This window comes from Taudactylus pleione, unplaced genomic scaffold (assembly GCF_031769625.1).
Source record: "Taudactylus pleione unplaced genomic scaffold, aTauple2 ptg001956l, whole genome shotgun sequence".
Classification (NCBI taxonomy): Eukaryota; Metazoa; Chordata; class Amphibia; order Anura; family Myobatrachidae; genus Taudactylus; species Taudactylus pleione.
Window position 1 is genome coordinate 2,322,977 of NW_028286352.1, and position 21,679 is coordinate 2,344,655.

A 21,679-nucleotide genomic window follows, 5' to 3' on the forward strand; every position below is an offset into this window, starting at 1 on the left:
TGCCCACCCTAAACACCAGCAGCATGTCAATCATGTTGCAGTTTTTGGGCACTGTGACATTGCAGGATCAGATCTGCGTAAATATCGAATTTACGTAGATCTCTGAATCACACCCACAGTCCTGTCCTGGTTCTCATCCTACTTATCAGAATGTTAATTTCTCAGAATCCACCTCCTCTCCACTTCCTCTATTAGCTGGCCCCTCACTAGGAACCGCACTCCCCTTTATGTACACCACTTCTCTTGTATTACTAATAAACGGGATGCAGTCAGGATACCGGTGGGCGCCATCCCGCTCGCCGATATCCCGACACTGACAGCCCGACAGAGGACTAAACATAGGTGTCGAAATCCTGACGCCTATCATTAGCCCCACTACAAAATCCAGACACCTGGCATACAGAACAAAGGTAAGCCGGGTGTCTTGGCGTCTAGCCGCTGGGGGGGAGGGTTAGGTTTATGGACCACCGAGGGGACCTGGGTTAGGCACCCTTCCGGGAGGGTTATGGTAGGGAAAGGGGGAGTTAGGGTTAGGCACCCCCCGAGGGTTAGGTCTAGGGTGCAGGGAGGGGGTTTTGGTTTAGGCACTAACGGGGGGAAGATTAGGGTTATGCTGGGAGTGGAGAGGGTTAGGATACATACTAGCCCCAGTCGGGAATTAGATCCGCTGGTTTCCGCTGTCGGTATTTGATCCGGCGGCCTATTCAGCCACCGGCATTATATACCGATTCCTTGTAAACATATCTGGATTTCAGCACTAACTATGTGTATGGTATCTCATTTTATATCTTCTCAGGATCGCCCACCATCTGTGTTGGTCCACGTTACTGAATGCCATACTGCAAGTTCATCTTGCATGTCCTTTCACCGCTCTAACCCGATCTTTAATATCCTAATAATATTCCTACCAGCTAACACAATCTACCTGCCTGACCTCTATTTCAGATGACAACACATCAATAGCCCATGAACCCCAAATTGATATCCTAGATGTCATCTTAGGACTGCCTTTTGTTCCCCATATCAAGTCTGTATCCAAGTCCTGTTACAGACATCTAAGGGATCCATCCAACGAGTTTGTAAAAATGAACTCGCATCATCAAACTCACATACACCGCAGGAACGCGCACAACTAAGAAATGTGAGATCCAATTGGAAATGCCAATTCGTGGGAAGGTCACGCAACTTTTGTAGAAATTGCCACCTGGTAGAAGGGCATGAAAAGTGGGGAAACCATGCTGCACCCAGCTGAGATAGCAGGACCATATAGAAGGCTGTTATTGGCTATAACAAAAGTATTGGAGGTTCTTAAAAGGTGTGAAAGGGCTGATTTTTAAATGTTTTAATTAATGGTGGAAAAATGACAACCAGCAAGTGTATTTCATCAAATTAAAGACTTTACAGTATTTTGGGGTGCAGAAAAATTTCTATAAATTGATTTTTTTCAGTGTTTCATACAAGTTTGTGAAATGTTGGGAAAAAAAGCACTTGTTACTCCATTCTGCAAGTTCAAAAAACCTAATTGAATTGACTTCCTAGTATGATTTGCAGAATACTATGCAATGTACCTACATATCTCTCACAAGACACTACAAAACTTTATGTACTCATATCCTGCACTGACTATTGCAACCGCCCTTTACTGGTCTTACCAGACGTTCACCCCTATATAAATTCTATTTTGAATGCAGCAACCAGACAAATTTCAGCTTCATATGTTCTTCTGCTGCTGCTCCACACTATCAGTCCATACATTGGTTGCCTGTATTTTACAGAAGAGTCCAACATAAACATAAATACTTCTGCTGACAGCCGTTTGCCACTCTCCATAATGTTGCTGGAATAGTTTTAACTGTGGTGTAAAGTACATAAGCCTTTTCTGTAAGATATATTTTTTCAACATCACCATTGTATAAAGATGTAGTAAAGAGTGATACAGTTCTGCTCTGCATAGTTACACAAGGCAGTGCTACTGGAAAAATCTGTTGTACTGAAAGAATTGGAAGTTTAATAAAAGATGAAGCTTAAAACAACAGAATGTTATCTATGTTATGAAGCACAAAATGAAATTGGTTCTGATTGTAATGTTAAATCTACATAGTATGCCTCACTAAATGTAAACTGTGCAATCTACTCCCTCATCATCCCTAGCAGACCGCCACCCTGCAGGCATGGCTCTATCATTATATGAAAACTGCATAGCTAAGGAATCTATTATTAAGAATAATTTGAAGTCATAAGAGTACTCCAGAATCATATATTTTGGTCCATCAGGGCCGTAATTACGGGTGACAGAGCTGTGCTGCCGTTCCCCATGAACCCTACATCCAGAATCGCTGCTGCAGTGCTTCCTGGAACATCCTTTGGATGCTCCAGACATACACGCTGCAGCATATATAGCCCCCGTGGAACATCCTGAGGATGCTCCGGGCAGAGATGTCATTCCCGGTGCTGCCGGCCCAGCCCCTTCGGCATGACATCATGCGCTCAGGAGGCGTGGCCAGCCCAGGGTGCAATAAAGCCCTGTTAGAGCATAACAATATGCGCTCAGGAGGCGTGGCTGGCACCGGTTGCAATAAAGCCCTGTTACAGCATGACATCATGCGCTCAGGAGGCGTGGCGGGTACAGGGTGCAATAAAGCCTTGTTACAGCATGAAATCATGCACTCAGGAGGCGTGGCCGGTGCAGGGTGCAATAAAGCCCTGTTACAGCATGACGACATGCGCTCAGGAGGCGTGGCCGGCCCTGGGTTGCAATAAAGCCCTGTTACGGCATTGTGGAAACCGTGTGCAGAAGCCACGCAGACCCAAAGCAGAGTGACTGACTAGAAGTGCCGTTTGTAGGTGGTGACGGGGGAGTGGTCGGGCAAACGCAGGCATGCCAGTTCGTTGCAACGCCATTGCAGGGTGTGCGTAAATTAGCCACTGCTGTGCCGCAAACACCCGGGCGTCTCTCTGCATGCAGGAATCTTTCAACTCCTGCGACAAGGTCAGGTAAACCACTAGTGTGCGTATGGTTTTGATTTTTCGCGAGGTGACCGATGCTTCTGCTAACTTCCGGACTACTCAGCCTGTACGTAGAGAGGTGGGCGGAATTGACATTTGATGGGTGTATGTTGCTTTGTGCTGTGATTACCGTGTGTATGCATGATTAGCATCTACACGCACGCACCGGGTGCGTGTGAACGCAACATTGCGTTGCTTGCTGAACCAGGCCCTAAGTGAGTAAGCTATATTTGCTTGTTAAAACTCAAAAACAGAATTTCAAAAAATTAGACTGAAAACTCAGTCTTAAACTGACTTTAATCTGTAGCTCTAATAAAAAAGTGAAGTATTATCTATCTTCTCCACTTGTGGCATAACCTGCTCCTTTGTATGAATCCACCGTTCCACACATTGCATTTGTGCACTACAAGTTTGCAAGGCTGACACTCATTCTCTGCCTGCTAAATTATCCCTCCCAAGATGGCTGCCTAACAAGAGAACATATTTAGTTTATTCTAAATAAATTAATTATAAATATTGTCTGGTGTTCACAGGTGTTGTCACCTCTCATGTGTGGTCATTAGACAATAGCTACTAGCTAAGGGGCTGTATCATTTGAAAGAGGAAAATCTCCAAATGTGGGTCCCCCACGTGAGATTAACCTAGCAACCAATCAGCCTCGATCATCTATGAAATACATTCTATATAGTGATAGGTAGAAGATGATTGGTTGCTACGGATAATATCTAAACCTGTCCTCTTTAAAAAGGTTTGATACATTCTCCCCTTAATCCTACTGTACTGCATAGACTAGCACATATACTAGGTACTGTATCTATACTGTTGTGCTGCTGTACAATGCAGGAGGAGATGTGTATACTAAATAGGTGCATGTGGAATTATAAAGGAGAATGGAGCAGGTTCGAGGTAAACTAGCACTTGTTAGGTGATTGTCACATCCTCGCTAGGGAAGGACATGCCCCTCCACATATAAACCTTTTGAAGCTCCTCCTAGAAATTATTGGTTCACTTCTGTGTGTGATTAAAATGTCTTGAGAGGGAACATTAAAATGCAGACACCACGATATATATGAATTTCATTTTTCTATGAAACTATCTCTTAATGTTTTACCTGCTGTGTTTACAACTTGAAGACAATATGTAATAGACCATATATTTGTGTTTTCTGGGTATATGTGCGCTCTATCGCTCTCTATACATACATACATACTTTGCAATAGAGACTGATAGAACCCTGCAGTGCCAGTAGACAAATATATTAGCTTAGGCACAGTATTGTACATGAAATGGTTCTAGAGTGCCTGGTTGTGAGTGATAGTTGTTGTAATTAATATTAGCGCTGTTTACATTACTGCAGTACAAATAATCTCTATGAAAGAATAATGATATTGGACTATTTATTTTAAAATGTTAACTTTTATGAAGCCACTACATAATTTACGATTTTTAAATGACAAATTGCACGTTTCATTACTGTTTTTTATGATAACTGTTATAATGGAGCTAATTGCTATTTCTGTCAATTACAATCACCAAATTTTGAATAATAAACATAACTAAAATTTGACGTAGTCAACAGAATTTTAATCAAATTGGGAAGCCCAGTGTTTACATTTGATTTCATGTTTTGTGTTTTCTCTTTCTAACTGTTAATTTTGGTTCACAATACAAGTCCTCTCTTATCTTAATTAGCCTGTGAAATATTCATGCTAGCCAATTGTTTTTGAAGAAATACACACATATCAGAAGTTAGTGACTTTTCCCACACATACTTACTTAGGAATGGGTTTGAAATGCAGGTGGCTGTTTGGCCACCGGTTCAAATCCCGACAGCAGCTGCCGACAGGATGAAAATCCCAACAGAGGCAGGTAAGTATGCTAACCCCCCCTGCCCCCCCCAAGCCTAACCTTCCCCCAAGTGCCTAACTAACCTCCCCCTTTACTGCTCCCTAAACCTAACCCTCCTGGCGGGGTGCCTAACTCTAACCTCTCCCTGGGGGTGCCTAACCCCTCCCCCCAAAGCCTAAACCCGCTAACTGTCCTAAACCTAACCTCCCCCCCCCCCTGCGGCTAACAGGGCGGGCTCCTCGGACTTACCTCGTTCGGGCACGCGTCGTCCTGGATTCCAGCATCTGGATTATGATAGACGTCCGTATTTCAACACCTATCATAAATCCCTAGCCGGCATTCTGCTGTCGGGATTGTGACACATACTGTAACTACATCCCGCTTACTTAGTATTAAAATTAATTTTGATTTTTGAAACAAGTTACTTTCTTGGGAAGATGGAACTTTGGTACATTTTTTAGTGTGTATCATGATTAAAGCAAAACCAAACCAGAATAGAATCATATTAGTCCATTAAAAATTACTAAAAAAAAAAGCAAAGGTTCCAGAACATAGATCTACATGTTCATATCAATCCTTATTGCTTTCCTTATTGTAAAAGAATAATGGAATAACCTACATCTCTGACTTGCCAAAAATGTTATACAGCATACTGGATGAATTATGAACACTGCTCGCACTGTTTTTTTTGTGTTCATAAACTGAACTGGTTCACATGCACTCATGCCAGAGCTTCACTAGTTTCAAAATTGAGGAAGTTGTGGGGGGAGGAAGAGATTGCTTCTTTTTAATTTTGATAATAGTCACATAAACAAAGTAAAGAGCTACAGTAGCCTCTATCATTTGTGCCATTTGCCAGTAGCATGCACTAAATCATACGGTTTATTGAAGTTGTGATGCTTTGGGGTTTATGCCTTAGGCAATTACAGGAAGCTGTATTAACCCATGCTATCAGAGAAACAAATCTAGACCTACAAGCTGCATAGTATTTGTATATCTTATTTTCATGATCGTTGTTCAATCCAGAAAGATAGAACTATATAAATAAACAAAATAAAGACTCAGATGGCATTTTCCTCATACAATTTTACTGTCTTAAGATATTAAAAGCCTCCCATCTGTCTGTATTTATTGGAGCCCCTCGGGTTTATTTTTAGAGGTTACACAATGTCTCTCTTGCTTTAGAATAGCTGTTCTTTATATTTCCTTAATGCTTTTTGTGACTATTATTGTGTAACTCAATGAAAGTACACAAAGGATGTTGGAGCTGCATTCTGTACATTAAAAAGCATGTCACTTCAGATTGTTTCTACCTAAACATTCATGTAAGTCTATGGAGATAGGGAGAATAAGTGTTCAAAATTGGGAACAATCTTTTGTCAAGTACAGGTTGAGTCTCCCATATCCAAATATTCCGAAATACGGAATATTCAGAATTACGGAATAATTTTGGCATGACTGAGATAATAATACCTTTGATTTTTGATGGTTCAATGTACACAAACTTTGTCTAAGGCACAAATTATTAAAAATATGGTATAAAATTACCTTCAGGCTGTGTGTATAGGGTGTAAATGAAACATAAATTTATTTCATGTATGTACACAAACTTTGCTTGAGCCACAAAATTATTGAAAATATTGTATAAAATGAGCTGCAGGCTGTGTGTATAAGGTGCATATAACACATATATGCATTCTGTGTGTATATTGGGGTCCCATTCCCAAGATATTTCATTATGATATGCAATTATTCCAAAATACGGAATATTCCGTTATCCAAAATACCCCTGGTCCCAAGCATTTTGGATATGGGAGACTCAACCTGTATTGTATTTAAGACCATTGTCTTTTAAAGGGAAACTTAAACCAATTTAAAGAAATTTGTTGCATAACTGCCGAAGATGAATAGAGATCTGTCATTGTGGATAGACCGTTTCCTAAAATCTATAGTTATTTTGATGCCATTTTACTATTCAGCGCCCACCAGACTTGCTGTGTGTTTTCAGTGAAAGCTGTAATAAACTCAAACCAAATTATGAACAATTGAAATATAATTATTATTTCCTTTTCTAGTAATATTAAGTTTTAAAAATAGTTTATTCTTTAGATTTTATTCTCATATGCTTAACACTGGGTTTACATTTGCATTGAACCTTCAAAGATTTATGCAGAATAAAGTCACTATTTATTTTTAACTTGACTTAATGCTTTTAGTTGTAGAAGATGTTGCGGATGTTTATCCAAGTAAATATTTAGCAAAACATATTAACTTCTAATGGAGCTATACTAAAGTATTTTAACAGTTGTCAAATTAGTAGATGATGATGAATTGCTATATTATGAAACCCAAATAAAACAGTGACCTGTGCACACCTAACCCATGGAAATGGCTCAGTGAGGGCATGACCCTGTATATGCACCAACACATACTTATATTCTCAATTGCCTACATGCAGAAACACCCATCCTGCTCTTCAGTGATTGGCTATATAATTTCCTGCCAAAATAAAGGATCTTTTTAGTGATATTCATAACTTGCAGTATGTACCCTGCATCCTTCATTCCCAATTTTGTTTTATTTGAATATATTCACCTTTAGGGCTATAAAATCTCCTTAGTATATGACCCCCCTAGATAAGGGTAGTTGATTGGTAGTGATACCACTGATTGGCGGTGATACCACTGCTGTTGTATCTGAGATTACATTGCAGTCTGCGATCAATCATCTGGTCTGGCATTAAAACTTTCCTTATGGGCAGTACAGTTCTACCTTAAAATCAAACTCGACCCAATTTCCAGAACACACAGCACTGGACGTTATACAGTAATCATTGCATGATTGCTTATTTACTGTTATTGCATACTGTGTAAGATCAGTCTATACATTTCATATTTGTCTAAATGTCTGTTTCTTAGAAAAGAAATACAACATGAAAGCATCTATGTTACAGCATTTCGGGTTTAAGGCTTGGAATTCTAAAAGAGGGCGTATTAAATGATAACACCCATATTACGTTAAATGGATGCTTGCCTGGAGATGTGAGAGGGGCTGTGTGCCTATTTATAGCCTAACACTTCTTATTTCCCCTTGTTCACCAAGCCGTTCATGGCAGGTCCTTTTGTCCTCCCACCATTCAGCTTTCTGTTCTCTTTCCTGCACTTAGTATATAGCCTGCTCTCTGCTTCCCTATATCTGCATTACTAAGAAAGAGTCTCTTCTATTTCTTTATGTATCTATTTAATTCCTACCTCATATCTGTCTCTCACTTCTGTATATCTCATATTTATCTGTCTTATATGTTGCATGTTTGTTATATTGGTTTCATCTCTGTTCATTTATATTGCTCTCCATTCTCGTTCAGCTCCTGCCAACGTCTCTGCGCACTTTCCCTTTCTACTGTATGTTCCTAACATCAACCCTCCTGTTGAGTGTAACAGATTAAATCAATTTACCTCCGATTTACGTAAACCCATCATAGTACGCATCACAATGACTCTCTGCTCTTTTCCATCAATTCAGCACATTACATGGTCCATCTTAGTTGAGTCTTCCCTTGCCGTGTTCCACTGCAGTGTTTTCATCACAACTATGCCTCAGAAAATCATACCTTCATATCTGGCTTCCATTCGGCCGTGCGAGGCTTTAGACCGTGCTGCCTATCAGTATAACACATGAACAAACGTTGTACAGTTCCTTTCACCCCATTCGATTGTAGCCAACGCTGTTCAAAGTCTGTAACTGGTTTTCTACTTGGTAATATTTTTCCATATTTCAAACTGTACTTAATACTCCTAGTTTATAACGCTCTCCTCATTTCCATACTGAATGTTTTTTTCTAGCTGCTTCGAATCTCATTGTCACTGTAGTCATCCTTTCCATTTTAAATCACACCTTTTATACTTGCTGTTATGAAAGGTAGCGTGTTCATGGGCTCATAATCTTACTGCAGCAGCCCCTGAGCCACTGTCACACACATTCCTTAACTCTTCATCCTGGTAATCACATCATACAAGTTTTCTTTCTCTTCTTGTCTTTACTCCTGTTATTCAGTTTTCACTGCTTATCCAATGTTACCTCATTAGCTTCCGTTTTGTAACCCTGTCCTCAAGAACTTAGCTTTTTCAAATTCTTCCTTCCTTCCTCCCTTCCTTCCTCCCTTCCTTCCTTCCTCCCTTCCTTCCTCCCTTCCTTCCTCCCTTCCTTCCTTCCTCCCTCCCTTCCTCCTTCCCTCCCTCCCTTCCTCCCTCCCTCCCTTTCCTCCCTCCATCCCGTCCATCCTCTCTCCATTCCTTCCTTCCTCCCTTTCCTCTCTCTCTCCCTTCCTTCCTTCCTCCCTTTCTCCCTTCCTTCCTCCCTTCCTTTCCTCCCTCCATCCCTTCCACTCCTCCATCCTTCCTCCCTTCCTTCCTTCCTCCAACCCTTCCATCCTTCCTCCCTTTCCTCCCTTCCTTCCTCCCTCCTTTCCATCCTTCCTCCCTTTCCTCTCTCCCTTCCTTCCTTCCTTCCCTCCCTCTTCCTTCTTTGCTTTCCTCTTCCCTCCCTCCTTCCCTTTCTTGCTTCCTTCCTTCCTCCCCTCTTCCCTTCCTTTCTCCCTTCCTCCCTTCTCTTCATCGCTTCCTTTCCTCCCTGTTTTTGTTTTGCTTTTAATCTGTTTAATACTAATTCAGCAGGCTTGTGGGTTCCTGGCAAAAGTCTACAAAAGCTTCTTTTCGCATAGAGATGTAATATCAAATATGAATGTTTCATCCATTTCTGTCCTTTCCAGTGATTAGCTTGTAAATTCCGTAACCCCTTTCCTCAAGTTCTGCAGTAATTCATTGTAGGACTCCGTTTGTCACCAGTACCATTTATTGCTATCCATAAATCAATCATTGCTGTTTTTCTCAGTCTTGTCCTGAAACTAATTCAAATTATTCACCCTCGTCTCCAAGAACTTCCGCAACAGCGCCCTTCATACCTTTCACATTACATTTCATGACGACCCTTTCTTAGAAAGGCCCTTGTGAATGTGCTTATGTACACATATGCAATTGAAAGTTACCTAAATTTGCTTAAAAAGAAACACATTATGGCTAGTTCTCCATGATGGTGTCTGTGACAATCTAATCCCAGAGCGACTATCTGGCCAGATTTCAAAGACTACAATCGGGCATATATTTGCCAAGCACTTCCTGGCAGGTTTCACCTCAAAATTTAAAGTAGCTCTGATATTAAGTGCAAACTTCACGCATGTTTTACACTTAGTATTAGTGCCACTTTAAATTTCGAGGGCAAAGCCGCCGCTTTATAAATATATCAAGTGTTCATCAAATTAATCAGCCATGAATAAGTTGTCAAGGTGATCTGAAGACATTTTTTTAAGCAGTAACTTTCATTAATGACTGTACAATTAAACAAAGTAATATAATGTATTCCACATTCACTGTATGCAATAGCTATAAGCAAACTCTCAAATTAGTTAAATGCTTATGTAAACTACTTTATAATAGTATAAGTTTCCACATTTCTGTTGTTATAAGGACATATAATCTAGAACTTGACATATATGGTCATGCATTGCATTTTAAATTTGAATGTCTGCAAACTGCATTTACTATTATTCTCTTTTAATTATATGTTATCACTAATGCTGGCCATACACTCTGCAATTATCGGGACGATCCGCCCGATATCATCGGATCGTCCCGCGATAATTGCAGCGTGTATGCGGGCGACCGAGGGCTAAATATTGCTCGGTCAGGCATGCTGGATTGTCCAGCATGCCCGTCCGATGCGATATTTACCCGGGAAACTGTCGGCCTCATCGGGCAGTGTATGCCCAGCGCGGCCAACAGATAGACATTTCCTGTGTTCCTTCCTACAGAAGGAACAGGGAAATGCCTCCTCCCCCGGGGGCGGAGCGCAGATGTCGGGCTATACACTGTGAGATTTCTCTCACAGTGTATGCCGCGGACATCTGCGGCTGGCAGCCAGCCAGATAAAATGTCTGTCGGTCTGACAGACATTTTATCTGGCAGTGTATGCCCAGCATAAGTGTCCGTAGCACCGTACAGGGAATATTTTAAACAAACAATGCAATTTAACAAAGTTTAAACAGACAGCATAGGTGGCAAAACTTTAATAATGAGATAACTAAACAACTGAGTGAGTGAGCTTCTAAATCAGTATCAGCCAATGACCCTGTGTCATGGGAAGAGTGGAAAAGATCAGAGTTGCTTATTGCGAGTAGGAACACAATAGAGACTGGAATAGGATGGAGGGACCTGCTTGTGAAATCTTACAGTCAGATTGTGTATCTTACAGTGTTTCACTGTTTGTATTGCTTAAACCACCTTGACTTAAAGTTTTGCTTTTTGTACACAGTAGCCCTAAACTTTCATGGGTTTGCTATTTGTATGGGGAATGTTAAATATGCAGCAATAACAAATTGTTAATATAGTAGGCTAGATTGTTGACAAATCAGTACTCTTTGGTTACACATCTTGTTTGATTTGTTGATATCTGCATTTTCTTTAACCTAGAAACTGAACTGATCTTTCTCTCCTTTAGCTAGGAGTATATCTTGCAAAATGATTTATTTATTTTTTTAAGTTCACTTTTTTTCCATTAATTTAGCAAGTTAGACGGCCGGATGAAATCAAAGGCGTTACTAATAGAGTTGGATCCATCAAAGTAAATATGTTTTAAAACCTTTTGTAATCATTACTTGTCATGGCCATTCTCTTTTCCAAGTATCTTTTTTTCCCCCAATTTTTTCGTTCTTTATTTGATTGTTTTGTAATTTATCAGTTGTGATTGTTTGTTTTCATTTTACATATATCACACTGAATAAAAATTACCAACCCCAATCTAATTTTGAGGAATGGTACAATACAATTCAGCTTTTTGTTCTGGGGTATTGGCTGTGCTCTGCACCAAATCATAATAAAGTCCAGTATTTTTATTTACAGTGAATATAAACAGTGTTCACCCCTTTGGCATTTTTCATGCATCATAGAATCATAATGCCTTTATTTGGGAATTCTTATCACTGACCAACACACAAATAAACTAAAGCGTAATCTAAATTTGCAAAGCATTCAAATACATTTTTGACATACACCTAAATAAACCCAGGTTAATTTATTTCCAAACAAGTGGCATGAAGATTAAAGAACATTTATAGCAAATACAATAAAAAAGCTACAGAAAAGCATCAATCAGGATAATGATTTACAAAAAATGAATACCCTCCAGGGTAGAAGAAAGGAAGAACATAACACAATAGTGAATTTTTGTAGACTAGACTACTGTCTTTTAAGATGAGAATCCATAGATTAAGGGCACATATTAGGAAGGCCACCAGGAGTCCTATGTCATCTCGGTATCCTTCAACACATAGAGGGTAAAATGGATGAAGCATGATATAGCCAAATTTCTAACTGCTACCTTTAAGAATGACCCAAATAATACAGCAAGATTGAAGGATTTTAAATACAAAGCCCAAATACAAATTTAAGACTGCAAATTGTTATGTTTTGCTTTTAACTTTTTATGCAGTTTTAAATTTTGGGGTTAACAACACCAAGAAGCGGCGGATTTTGCAAAGTAAATTTAAATGTTTTAAAAAGGCAAACCAGATTAGTTTTGCCTTTTAAATGAGTGCCCCCTATAAACGCATTGGGCAAACTCATCAGGAACTCACCAATGACTGCAAGTCGCATGCTATTACATTTACCCCTTAGGGCCGCACTCAGTTAGGCTTGATTTTCTCGTGCGTTAAATCCACTGCTAACACAAGTTAACCCAAATGCCAGGAGCTATGAGCTAACTTGTTTGCGGAAGCCACGATTAGGGCAGAAAACCCTACTTACCGCAGATTTATTTGCGATCTTCAGGAGGGGGTGAACAGAAATGTGCGTTAAGTGTAGCCTGCGGGCTGACGGCGTGGTGCAATTGACTAGCCTCAGGCACTGCTACGAGGCTAATTGAATCCGGCCCTTAGAGTTGTTTATTAGTTTACATCTTGGGTTATTTTCTAGTTGTTCACTGGTAAGAATTCCCAAATAAGTCTGTTTTGATCTTATTATGTTAGCAGATTAAATATAAAAAAAAGACAAAGTGGAGAGGTGAAGTATATTTTTTTTATAACATCACTGTAATTAATATGCTGTACTGCTTATTGTATATAATGGACTAGTTATGATTTATTTAAAAACACAATGTGTTTATGACTGTTGATTAATCTACAAAATAAATAATTTTTTTTAATATGTAATTAAAAATATTAATGTATAAGGATGCACCAAATCTTGGATTCGGTTTCCAATTCGGGCCAATTGAATAGTCCTTTTCTCTTTAGGAAAAAGTAAACCTCCTCATTTCTAGTTACAAAAGTACAAAAATCATCAAATAAACTTAAATGATGTGCTATGAATTTAATTTTACTGAGACTACTATATATAATATATTGTTTTTGAAAAACCCTGGTAATTGTAAAGTAGGCAATTAAAATTATCAAAACATTTAATTTAAAGTGATACATTCTTTCAAATCTTCAATGGATTAATGAACTAATGAATAACTAAACTAAAGTTGACATTGGACAGTATTTTCTTCACATACTTTGTTCAGTTTTTGAAAAATGAGAAGAACCTGATCACACCACCATTTATTTTGCAAAGTTGTTTTGAAGAAATTGCGCTCTTGTATCTCAATGCAAAGTATTGTTCATGTACACATATGCATTGCAAACACTTTGAAAGTTTTATTGTAGTACGAAAAATTAAAATTTCAGTTTAGAGAACTTTGAATAATATATATTGCATATATTTTAAATCAACAGTAATAACACAATTACAACATATATGAACAGACATCTAAAATGTTAAAAATGTTATGCCATGAATATTATTTTTTCAGTTGGTTTTGCTTTTTTTATATAGTTTTATTTTCTTTATTGTTTTTGCTTTCCATATTCTTTTTGAATCATACCTATTTTATTGGATGAGTTTTAGAAAGTGGTTAAAACTGCTGACCGAATAAAAACACTGAGATTCCAGGTTAAATTTTTGGTGACATATAGATATATATAACCTTTATTATTTATGCGCTTTAGTATCACGCGCAAAAAAACTAAATTGGAAATTTAATTGGGCTAGAAAACTGTACTTCATGCAAGTACATGCACTGAATGTTCTTTCCAAAACATAATTATGGTAAATACAGCACTATTAATTCTCTTGCATACGCAATACAATAAACATAAAAAAAAAAAAAAACATTTAGTGATCTGAATACATGAAGTGTAAATTTTTTCACAATTGGTATTTTAAAAGTCCAAATGTACAGTAAATAGAATAGTTCTCCACATTTTAAAAGGGTACTGTTTGGTCTTGTCACACCTGGAGGGATGTACTTGCCATCTTGGGGTGTCATACATTCCCTAGGTAATGCCCAACCCTCATTTTTAAATAATAGTACTAACATATAATGACACTAGAGATGGTGAGTCAATCAACTGGAATCGGAACTGCCCTGCTAAAATTGGGAAAGTCTATTAATTTGTTTGTTAAATAATTTTTTGTATTGACTTTGGTAATTCATTTTGCTTTTTTTTTCATTTTCTGGAAATGTACATAATTTTTTTTTATTACTTATTTGTTCCCTATATCTACAGTATATATAGTATGATTTATAATTACCCCTCAATGTAGCACAACTTAGTTTGATTGGTAATTGAAATATACCCTAATGCCATAAATTATAATGTTCAAAAGGATGTATGAAAAACAGGTCATTAGTTGTTGGGAATTACACTTTGCTATAAATACAGGGGATCAAATCTGCTAAACCAATCAGAGAATAATTCAGTTAAAAATTACACAATGAGTTTTAGTTAAATGCTTTACAAAATCAATACATTTAGACATTTTACATGTCAAATATAAAAAGGGGCATTTTTATGTATTTATAGGCAAAATACATATTTTGTAGACCTCCTGCAACTGCATTTGTTGAACAGTATCAGCAAATCATTCTGTTTTCTAGTTTATTTAACCAAACATTTGACTGTGTTTTTCTTAATTTTGGTAATCATATGAGGATAAATGTTCTTATAATGTGGAACACTCTGCACACCACCGAACATATTCATAATTTAGACAAAGTGTGACTGTTCGGTTTGTCAGTCTGAAATTGTTACAGTACTCATTAATGCTACCTTATATTGGGGAAGGCAATAGAGTTTGGACCAACATTATTTCTTAGCTACTGTAGGTATAGTCAAATAAGTAAGCCATTGTACAATAACATAAAGATCAGGGGTAATATAGATTGACATGCTGTTTGGAGGAATTTATATTATAAACAATGTTGAGGGTTTCTCGATGGTTATGAAAACATTGTACCTTTTGAATGATGTTTAATAACCAGACATGCTTAATTTGGTTGGGTACAAATAGTGCCTCTTGCCAGTAGCATGAAGATCAGGAGTATTCAACATGCTTCCCTTCAGCTGTTTTGGAACGACACATCCTAACATTCCCTGCTACTGTTTTTCTATTATGGCATGCTAAATCAGTGGCAGGCCATGCTGGCACATATCCGGATAAACTACAATTAGAGTTGATTACATTACACGTGCTTTCGATGATGACAAATATTGTCTAATTACCATAACTCTTGAATAAAGAAGCAAAATTATGCATGGTTCCTCCTATAAAACAGACTTCTGCAAAACCAGCACAAGAGTCTGTGACATATTGTAAATATGAGCTGTGTAGGAGCAGGGTGGCACAGCCCCTTAACCTGCTCGCCATGCAAATTGTCACAAGACATCAGCATGTCAGTGAGGCATGATCAATAAGCAGATTCATATTACAAGAAAGGGCAATAGCATCTAAAATAAACAAAAATATATATTTTCTTTTTTATTTATTTTGTGTTCTTAAGATGAGGCATTATAAGTTTTAAATGTAACTATGTATATATATATATATAAGTATTAGAAATTAGGCCTAATAACTGCTCATAATCATACTACAGTTTTTCTTTAGCTCCCCTTCGGGAAGCTCAGAGTATTGAGGTCCGCATGGATAGTGTCCCCCCTACTCTGCACAGTAGTGCTGCAGACCACGTCATTGTGCTGCAGGGAGGACATGCTGACTCAACTCGCCAAGAGTAGCATCGGCAAGCGCAGACTTCCTGGGCATTCATTAGGCTGGTCTACTTTCCCTGCAGTCCAGAGAGCATCCTAAAATTTGTGAGTCTCCTGGACATTCCTGGAGAGTGGCATGTATGATAGTCAAACACCATAATAAGATATGGTCAAGCTTTGCACCATTACTAACAGCACATTCACTCTTCTAATCATGTCCCCCCAAATCCTGTTCTCAACAGGGCAACTCACCACTCGCACCTTTATCGGTCTGACATGGTTTCCTATTCACCTTTTACAAATGAGAACTCACTATGACTAAACATCGTAAACATGTGCCCTACCAAACTCACATTTCATCAGAGAAGGCAAAATCCAAAACTAGATTTCCCACTAGGCTGTTTTAGCAGTGCGCGGCGCCCTGCCCTCCTTCTGGAGGGCAAAAAGCACCCTGCCCTCCTTCAGGAGGGCAAAAAAGCGCCCTGTCCTCACAGCCTGCGGGTACCGTCTTCACCCGCGGGTCGCAGTGTCCCGCGGGTGGGGAAATATGCGGTTACCCGGTCACCGCGGGTGAATAGACGCCGGGCGCATGCACCCGGCATCTATTCTCCCTGTCAGCAGCGCTTGGGGGCTGCCAGGCGTGTCCGTAAGAGCCGGGCACGCCCCCAAGAGTGACGATAAGGGTGACGCATCTTATAGACACGCCCCCTTGTAAATCGCCATGCCCCCTTTTCGGGTGCACGCTCGGGGAAGTGCCTTCTCTAGCTCCGGCGCCCTGCCTGCCATTGGAGCTAGAGTGAACACTACAAAATATATTGAGATGTTAAAGCCTTTATTCTATTAAAACTTTCACTGATTTAAAAAGTTAATTCATCATGTAAAAGTGCATCTATCTTTGCAAGAGTTGGAATAAAAAGTATAATTTTCCTGTTTCTTAAAGCACAAAATAGTTGCATGAAGTTGCTTTGCTTCTTATCTCTAGCTGCAGAATCAGGTTGCTGTATGGGTAATTTGATTATCAGTTGGCAAGGGCAACTGTTTCTCTCTAGTCCCTGATATTGCTAATTAGTATTTCAGTCAGTTTGATTGCACCATCTGTGCACAACTATGAATATCCTAAAAAACATGGACTGTTAGGGTTCCTTCAGGACCCAGTTTGGATAACCCTGCTCTAAACTCTATTATCTGCTGAAATACACTTGCTGGCTATCATCTTTTTTTTCCATAAAAGTTGCCAAAATCAACCATTTGCCATAATTTAACAGCCTTAACTTTGCTTATGGCCACTAACCTTCTATGTGTCCTGCTATTTCATTAGCTACTTTTATGGTGGTTCAAGATGATTTCAACACTTTTTCATGTACTTCATATAAGTTGCTTTGCAGAATTGACGCACAACATCCTCGACTTGCCATTCCTACTTGATTTGCTAGGTTATCCGGACCGCGCTTCATGAAATATCATATGTAATGCGTGTCATGTTAACCAATTGGCTCAGGGTAGGGAAACCAATTTCTAATTGAATCAGCCCTTTAATGCCAATCCACCGAAGAATGACGTGTGTAGTTGGTGTTCATGTGAACCACCTTTTGAAGTATGTTATCATGCATTGAGCATTCACTTCACTTTGAGCAGGAAGCCTTTCATTACAGTCATCTGCAGAAAGTAGTGCTCAAGATTGCTTTCTATTATGTAGTTATATTTATTCATCCAGCTTGTTGCTGCTGTTATTGTTGTGAATAATTGTAACTTTTCTCATCACATGATGGAGCATTTGTTACAAGTCTCTAAAAAAAATACTTTGTCAATTGAATTATGTTCTAGTGTACGGGTAGCCAACCAGATATCTGTAGTCAAGGAGCCGATAGCCTGAGCGCGAGCAAAAATGGGGCGTGGCCTGCTGTCACAAGGCCATGCCCCATTTTTGTGAACACGCCTTTGGTATGACATTTGCAGGAGCATGACCTTGTGTCACCCCTCTCGTTTTAGTCATGCTGGGAGCGAGCCCAGCACATTGAAAATATACAATTTACATAATATTCCCAATATAAGTTTTTCACTGTTGGAGTGAAAGAAAAAGCCAGAGCAATATAGAAAACATTGAAAAAGCCACGTTCACAAAAAATACATAGAAACAAGCCAGATCCACATAAAATTATTTTAAAAACTACATCCACATAAAATACATTTTGAAATCCAGAACCACATAAAATACATTGAGAAAGCCAGATCCACATAAAATAAGTTTTAAAAAAACGAAATCCACATAAAATACACTGTAAAACCCAGAGCTACATAAAATGTTTTAAAAACCACATCCACATAAAATACATTTTGAAATCCAGAACTACATAAAATACATTGAAAACGCAAGATTCACATAATACACAATTCAGCTGCTCCATGTGTTGCTCCAGCCCCCTCCCTTGCCATTCCAGCCCACATTCATGTGTCATTGCAGCGTCCCCTCATGTGTCAATCCAGCCACCCCCCCGGAGTTATATCAACAGCCCCACTCTGCCCCCATAGGCATGAAGGCGCAGGCATCATCCCCCCCAGCTCTCAGACTGTGCCCTTCCACTGGCTCTCAGACAGTAGTGCCCATTATGCTGTGCCCCTTATGCAGGGCCCCGTGTAGTTGTGGCCCTTATGCAATGCCCCCTGTAGCTGTGCACATTATGCAATGCACCCAGTAGTTGTGCCCCTCCTGCAATGCACTCTGTAGATATGCGCCCTAAAGTAGTGCCCCCAGTACTAGCTCCCCTTCCCCACTCACATTCCTGTGAAGAAACTTACCTGTCTTCATGCTGACACCACTCCATGCCGTCAGGACTCCCGAGTCCTGCCGCCGCTGCTGCTTCCGCTACCTGCTTGATCTAACTGTATCCTGCAGGTGTGCAGGCTCCTCACATCATGGTTGATGTCATGACGTCACCCGCGCACTGCATCACTGGGAACGCTGGCCTCTGAAGCGATCAGAGGCATCTTTAGCCTCTGATCGCTTCAGAGGCCAGTGTTCACAGTTCCAGTGGGGGTCTGCCGAGCCGTGAGCCACATCGGAAAAATAAAAGAGCCGCATGTGGCTCGGCCACCCATGTTCTAGTTGAATGCAAAAGTTGGACTTTAATATTAGTATGTGTGTTTGGTGTGGGTGTATAATTATTAAAGTATAGTTCTGCATTTTTGGGGTATTGAGTTTTTTGTTACCTGCTTGTGGAAAGTTCTTATTTTTTCTTCTTTCTATTATGGAATAATATATTGATTATCGTGAGACTTAACTTTATTTTTTCCACAAAATATCAGTGATCAGAAGGATGCTGATATTTTTAGCACACATGGGGCTAAATGTAATAGACTGCGAGACGGTGCCGCTGCTGGAATACATGCGTGTATGCCCGTATTTTTAAAGCAATACGGGCATACTCGCATGTATTCCCGCGGTGCCGGCTCGCAGTCTATTACATTTGTCCCATGACCTTTTACAGTATGTTGTTGTGATTCCTGAACCATGGAACTAGGTGATTCAACAAATATATGATCTGATTATATAGTCACAAACACTGTATGATACTAAATATCACCTTGCTTAAAATAAGTTTTCATGATTACAAATAAGGGTAAAACAGCTGGCAAAATTATTTTAGCTCACCTCTGCCAGTAACATGTTTGTAGACTACAGTATACTGTGTATGTGGATTATGGCTGATCAGCCAGATAATTGTATAGTGTGTATACAAAAGGTGTTAGCCGATAAACGGCTTCAAACGCGTTTGCAGCAATCAGATCAGGAGGTCTGGAACGAGATAGTGTGCTATAGATCAGTTCCTGAGCTCCCAAAGCCATTGAAGAGATCTGAAGGAAATACATACTGAGCTAGATATTGCTCATTGTTTAAGGGTACTGTACACACTTATCCGATAATTGTTCCATCAAATTAGAGCCTTTATTGGATCTGCAGAATTTATCTGTTAGTGTGTACCCAGCATTGCTCATGTGCGAGGAGAGTATTTTTAATAGAATATTTTCTTGCCCTTTCAGTGTTTTCCTAGGCAAACACACTGTCAACGAGCATGACAGATCAATCACCTATGATAAAGTGGTATCTAGCTGTCAATAGCCATGGAGCACTAAAATGGGCAGCTAAATTATTTATTTACCTCTTATGTATCTTCCATTTACATAAATACTCAATACTAAATTTCCCTTAATAATAAATTTAGAATTTGACATTTCAGCTTTCGTGGTTATGCAACTATTTATTCCATCACTAAAGTATGATTTGTTGCACAATTTAGTAATCTACACTTTTATTACCCTACTTCTACTCCGCTCCCAACATCCACCACCTACAGACACCGGCTCCTGTACAACATCACCCCCGCCCCCCACTCTTCCTTCTGGATAGGTGTTTTTAATTGTATACAAGGCCAAATCATTTGAATTCTGTATTTAGCAGAAAAGCCTTCATTTTATAGATTTGGTGCATCCATGAAAAATTATTGTGGGAACAAAGTTATTTTTCTAACAAATATCAATTTGTCATAATTTCACATTGTGTACAATAACTAGACCAATTTATTGGATGAATCAAAAAAAAATATATATATATAAAATCTCATTTGATCATATTGTTATACTGTTAAATCAACATCTGAAAAACTACACGTTACTTATATGGTCAATTCAGCAATAGAAAATCACATCTGCATAATTCTGTGAATTTTAAACCTTCTGTTTTGAGAGACATTTAAAGCTTCACATTTTAAAGATGCCTTTTTTATTGAACTTAATTGCATTTTATAATTTCTTATTGATAGTTATGTGTAAAGATTTGAGTTGGCAATTACTGTTCTAAAAAGTGCACCTTTTAAAAGAATTGTATTCCATCCCAACAATGAGTTATTTTATATTTGCCACAGTGCATGCTATGTGTCTTATGTAGTAAAAAGAAAATATGTATTATTTAGTTGCTTGCTAATGATAGCAGTAAATGTTTTAAACTGAAACAAAAGTTTTTGTTCATTCTTTTTTTTTAAGAAACAGGATGCTTTTTCAATTGATTTTCTGATGTCCACATATAGCTTCACCGAAAACTGGAGAATCTCAGAGATCACCTTCAAGGCAATGACAAAGGATACTCTCTCCGAGTAAATGTACGATTTAACTCGGCGATTATTATTTTCATGCATATATTTTTTTTTCTTTTAATTTTATGCTGGCCAGTAGCACCAATAATCTAAATATTTACCACCCTCATTTAGCTTTCCCCATTTATCCATTTAATTTTTCCATGTGTATTTTTTAAATTAGCAGGGGTTTCATTTGAATGTGCAGAGACCTTGCTTGTGGAAAAAACTGGACTAGTGCACTGCTATTTCTCTTTTTAAAGAACAATTATATCTTTTTTGATATCGCTTTGAAGTTACCAGTATAATTTTATTCTTGAAATAAGATATCCGTAGCCAGAAAATATTTGAATTATTTTTTTAGAAGAAAGGCAAATTCATTCAAATCTATCCAGCAAATTGCATTTTTCATTACATTATTTAATGCCTTGGCTCTGATGTGTTGTTGTTCTTTAGTGTTTTATTGTTCTTGTTTGTTTCACAGCCTAATTACATTTTCTAAATTAAGCATTACTTCTTATGGAAGAAAAATTGTATTCTGTCATGATTAAGAGACTTT

General features: G+C 38.7%; 1 protein-coding gene across 16 annotated transcripts in view; it reads left to right on the forward strand.

Annotated features, from left to right (window-relative positions):
• Nucleotides 1-21,679, forward strand: part of GPHN (gephyrin) — a 383,133-nt gene that overhangs the window by 282,975 nt on the left and 78,479 nt on the right. For 8 of the 16 annotated variants that reach the window (XM_088465315.1, XM_088465310.1, XM_088465314.1 and 5 more), the window contains 2 exons: nucleotides 11,473-11,529; nucleotides 21,076-21,147. The exons of 6 other annotated variants lie outside the window; for them this stretch is intronic. In XM_088465315.1, coding sequence (XP_088321441.1) covers nucleotides 11,473-11,529; nucleotides 21,076-21,147 — 129 coding nt within the window. The remainder of the gene's footprint in view (nucleotides 1-11,472; nucleotides 11,530-21,075; nucleotides 21,148-21,679) is intronic. 2 more of the 16 variants (XM_088465313.1, XM_088465324.1) reach the window with 1 other exon arrangement.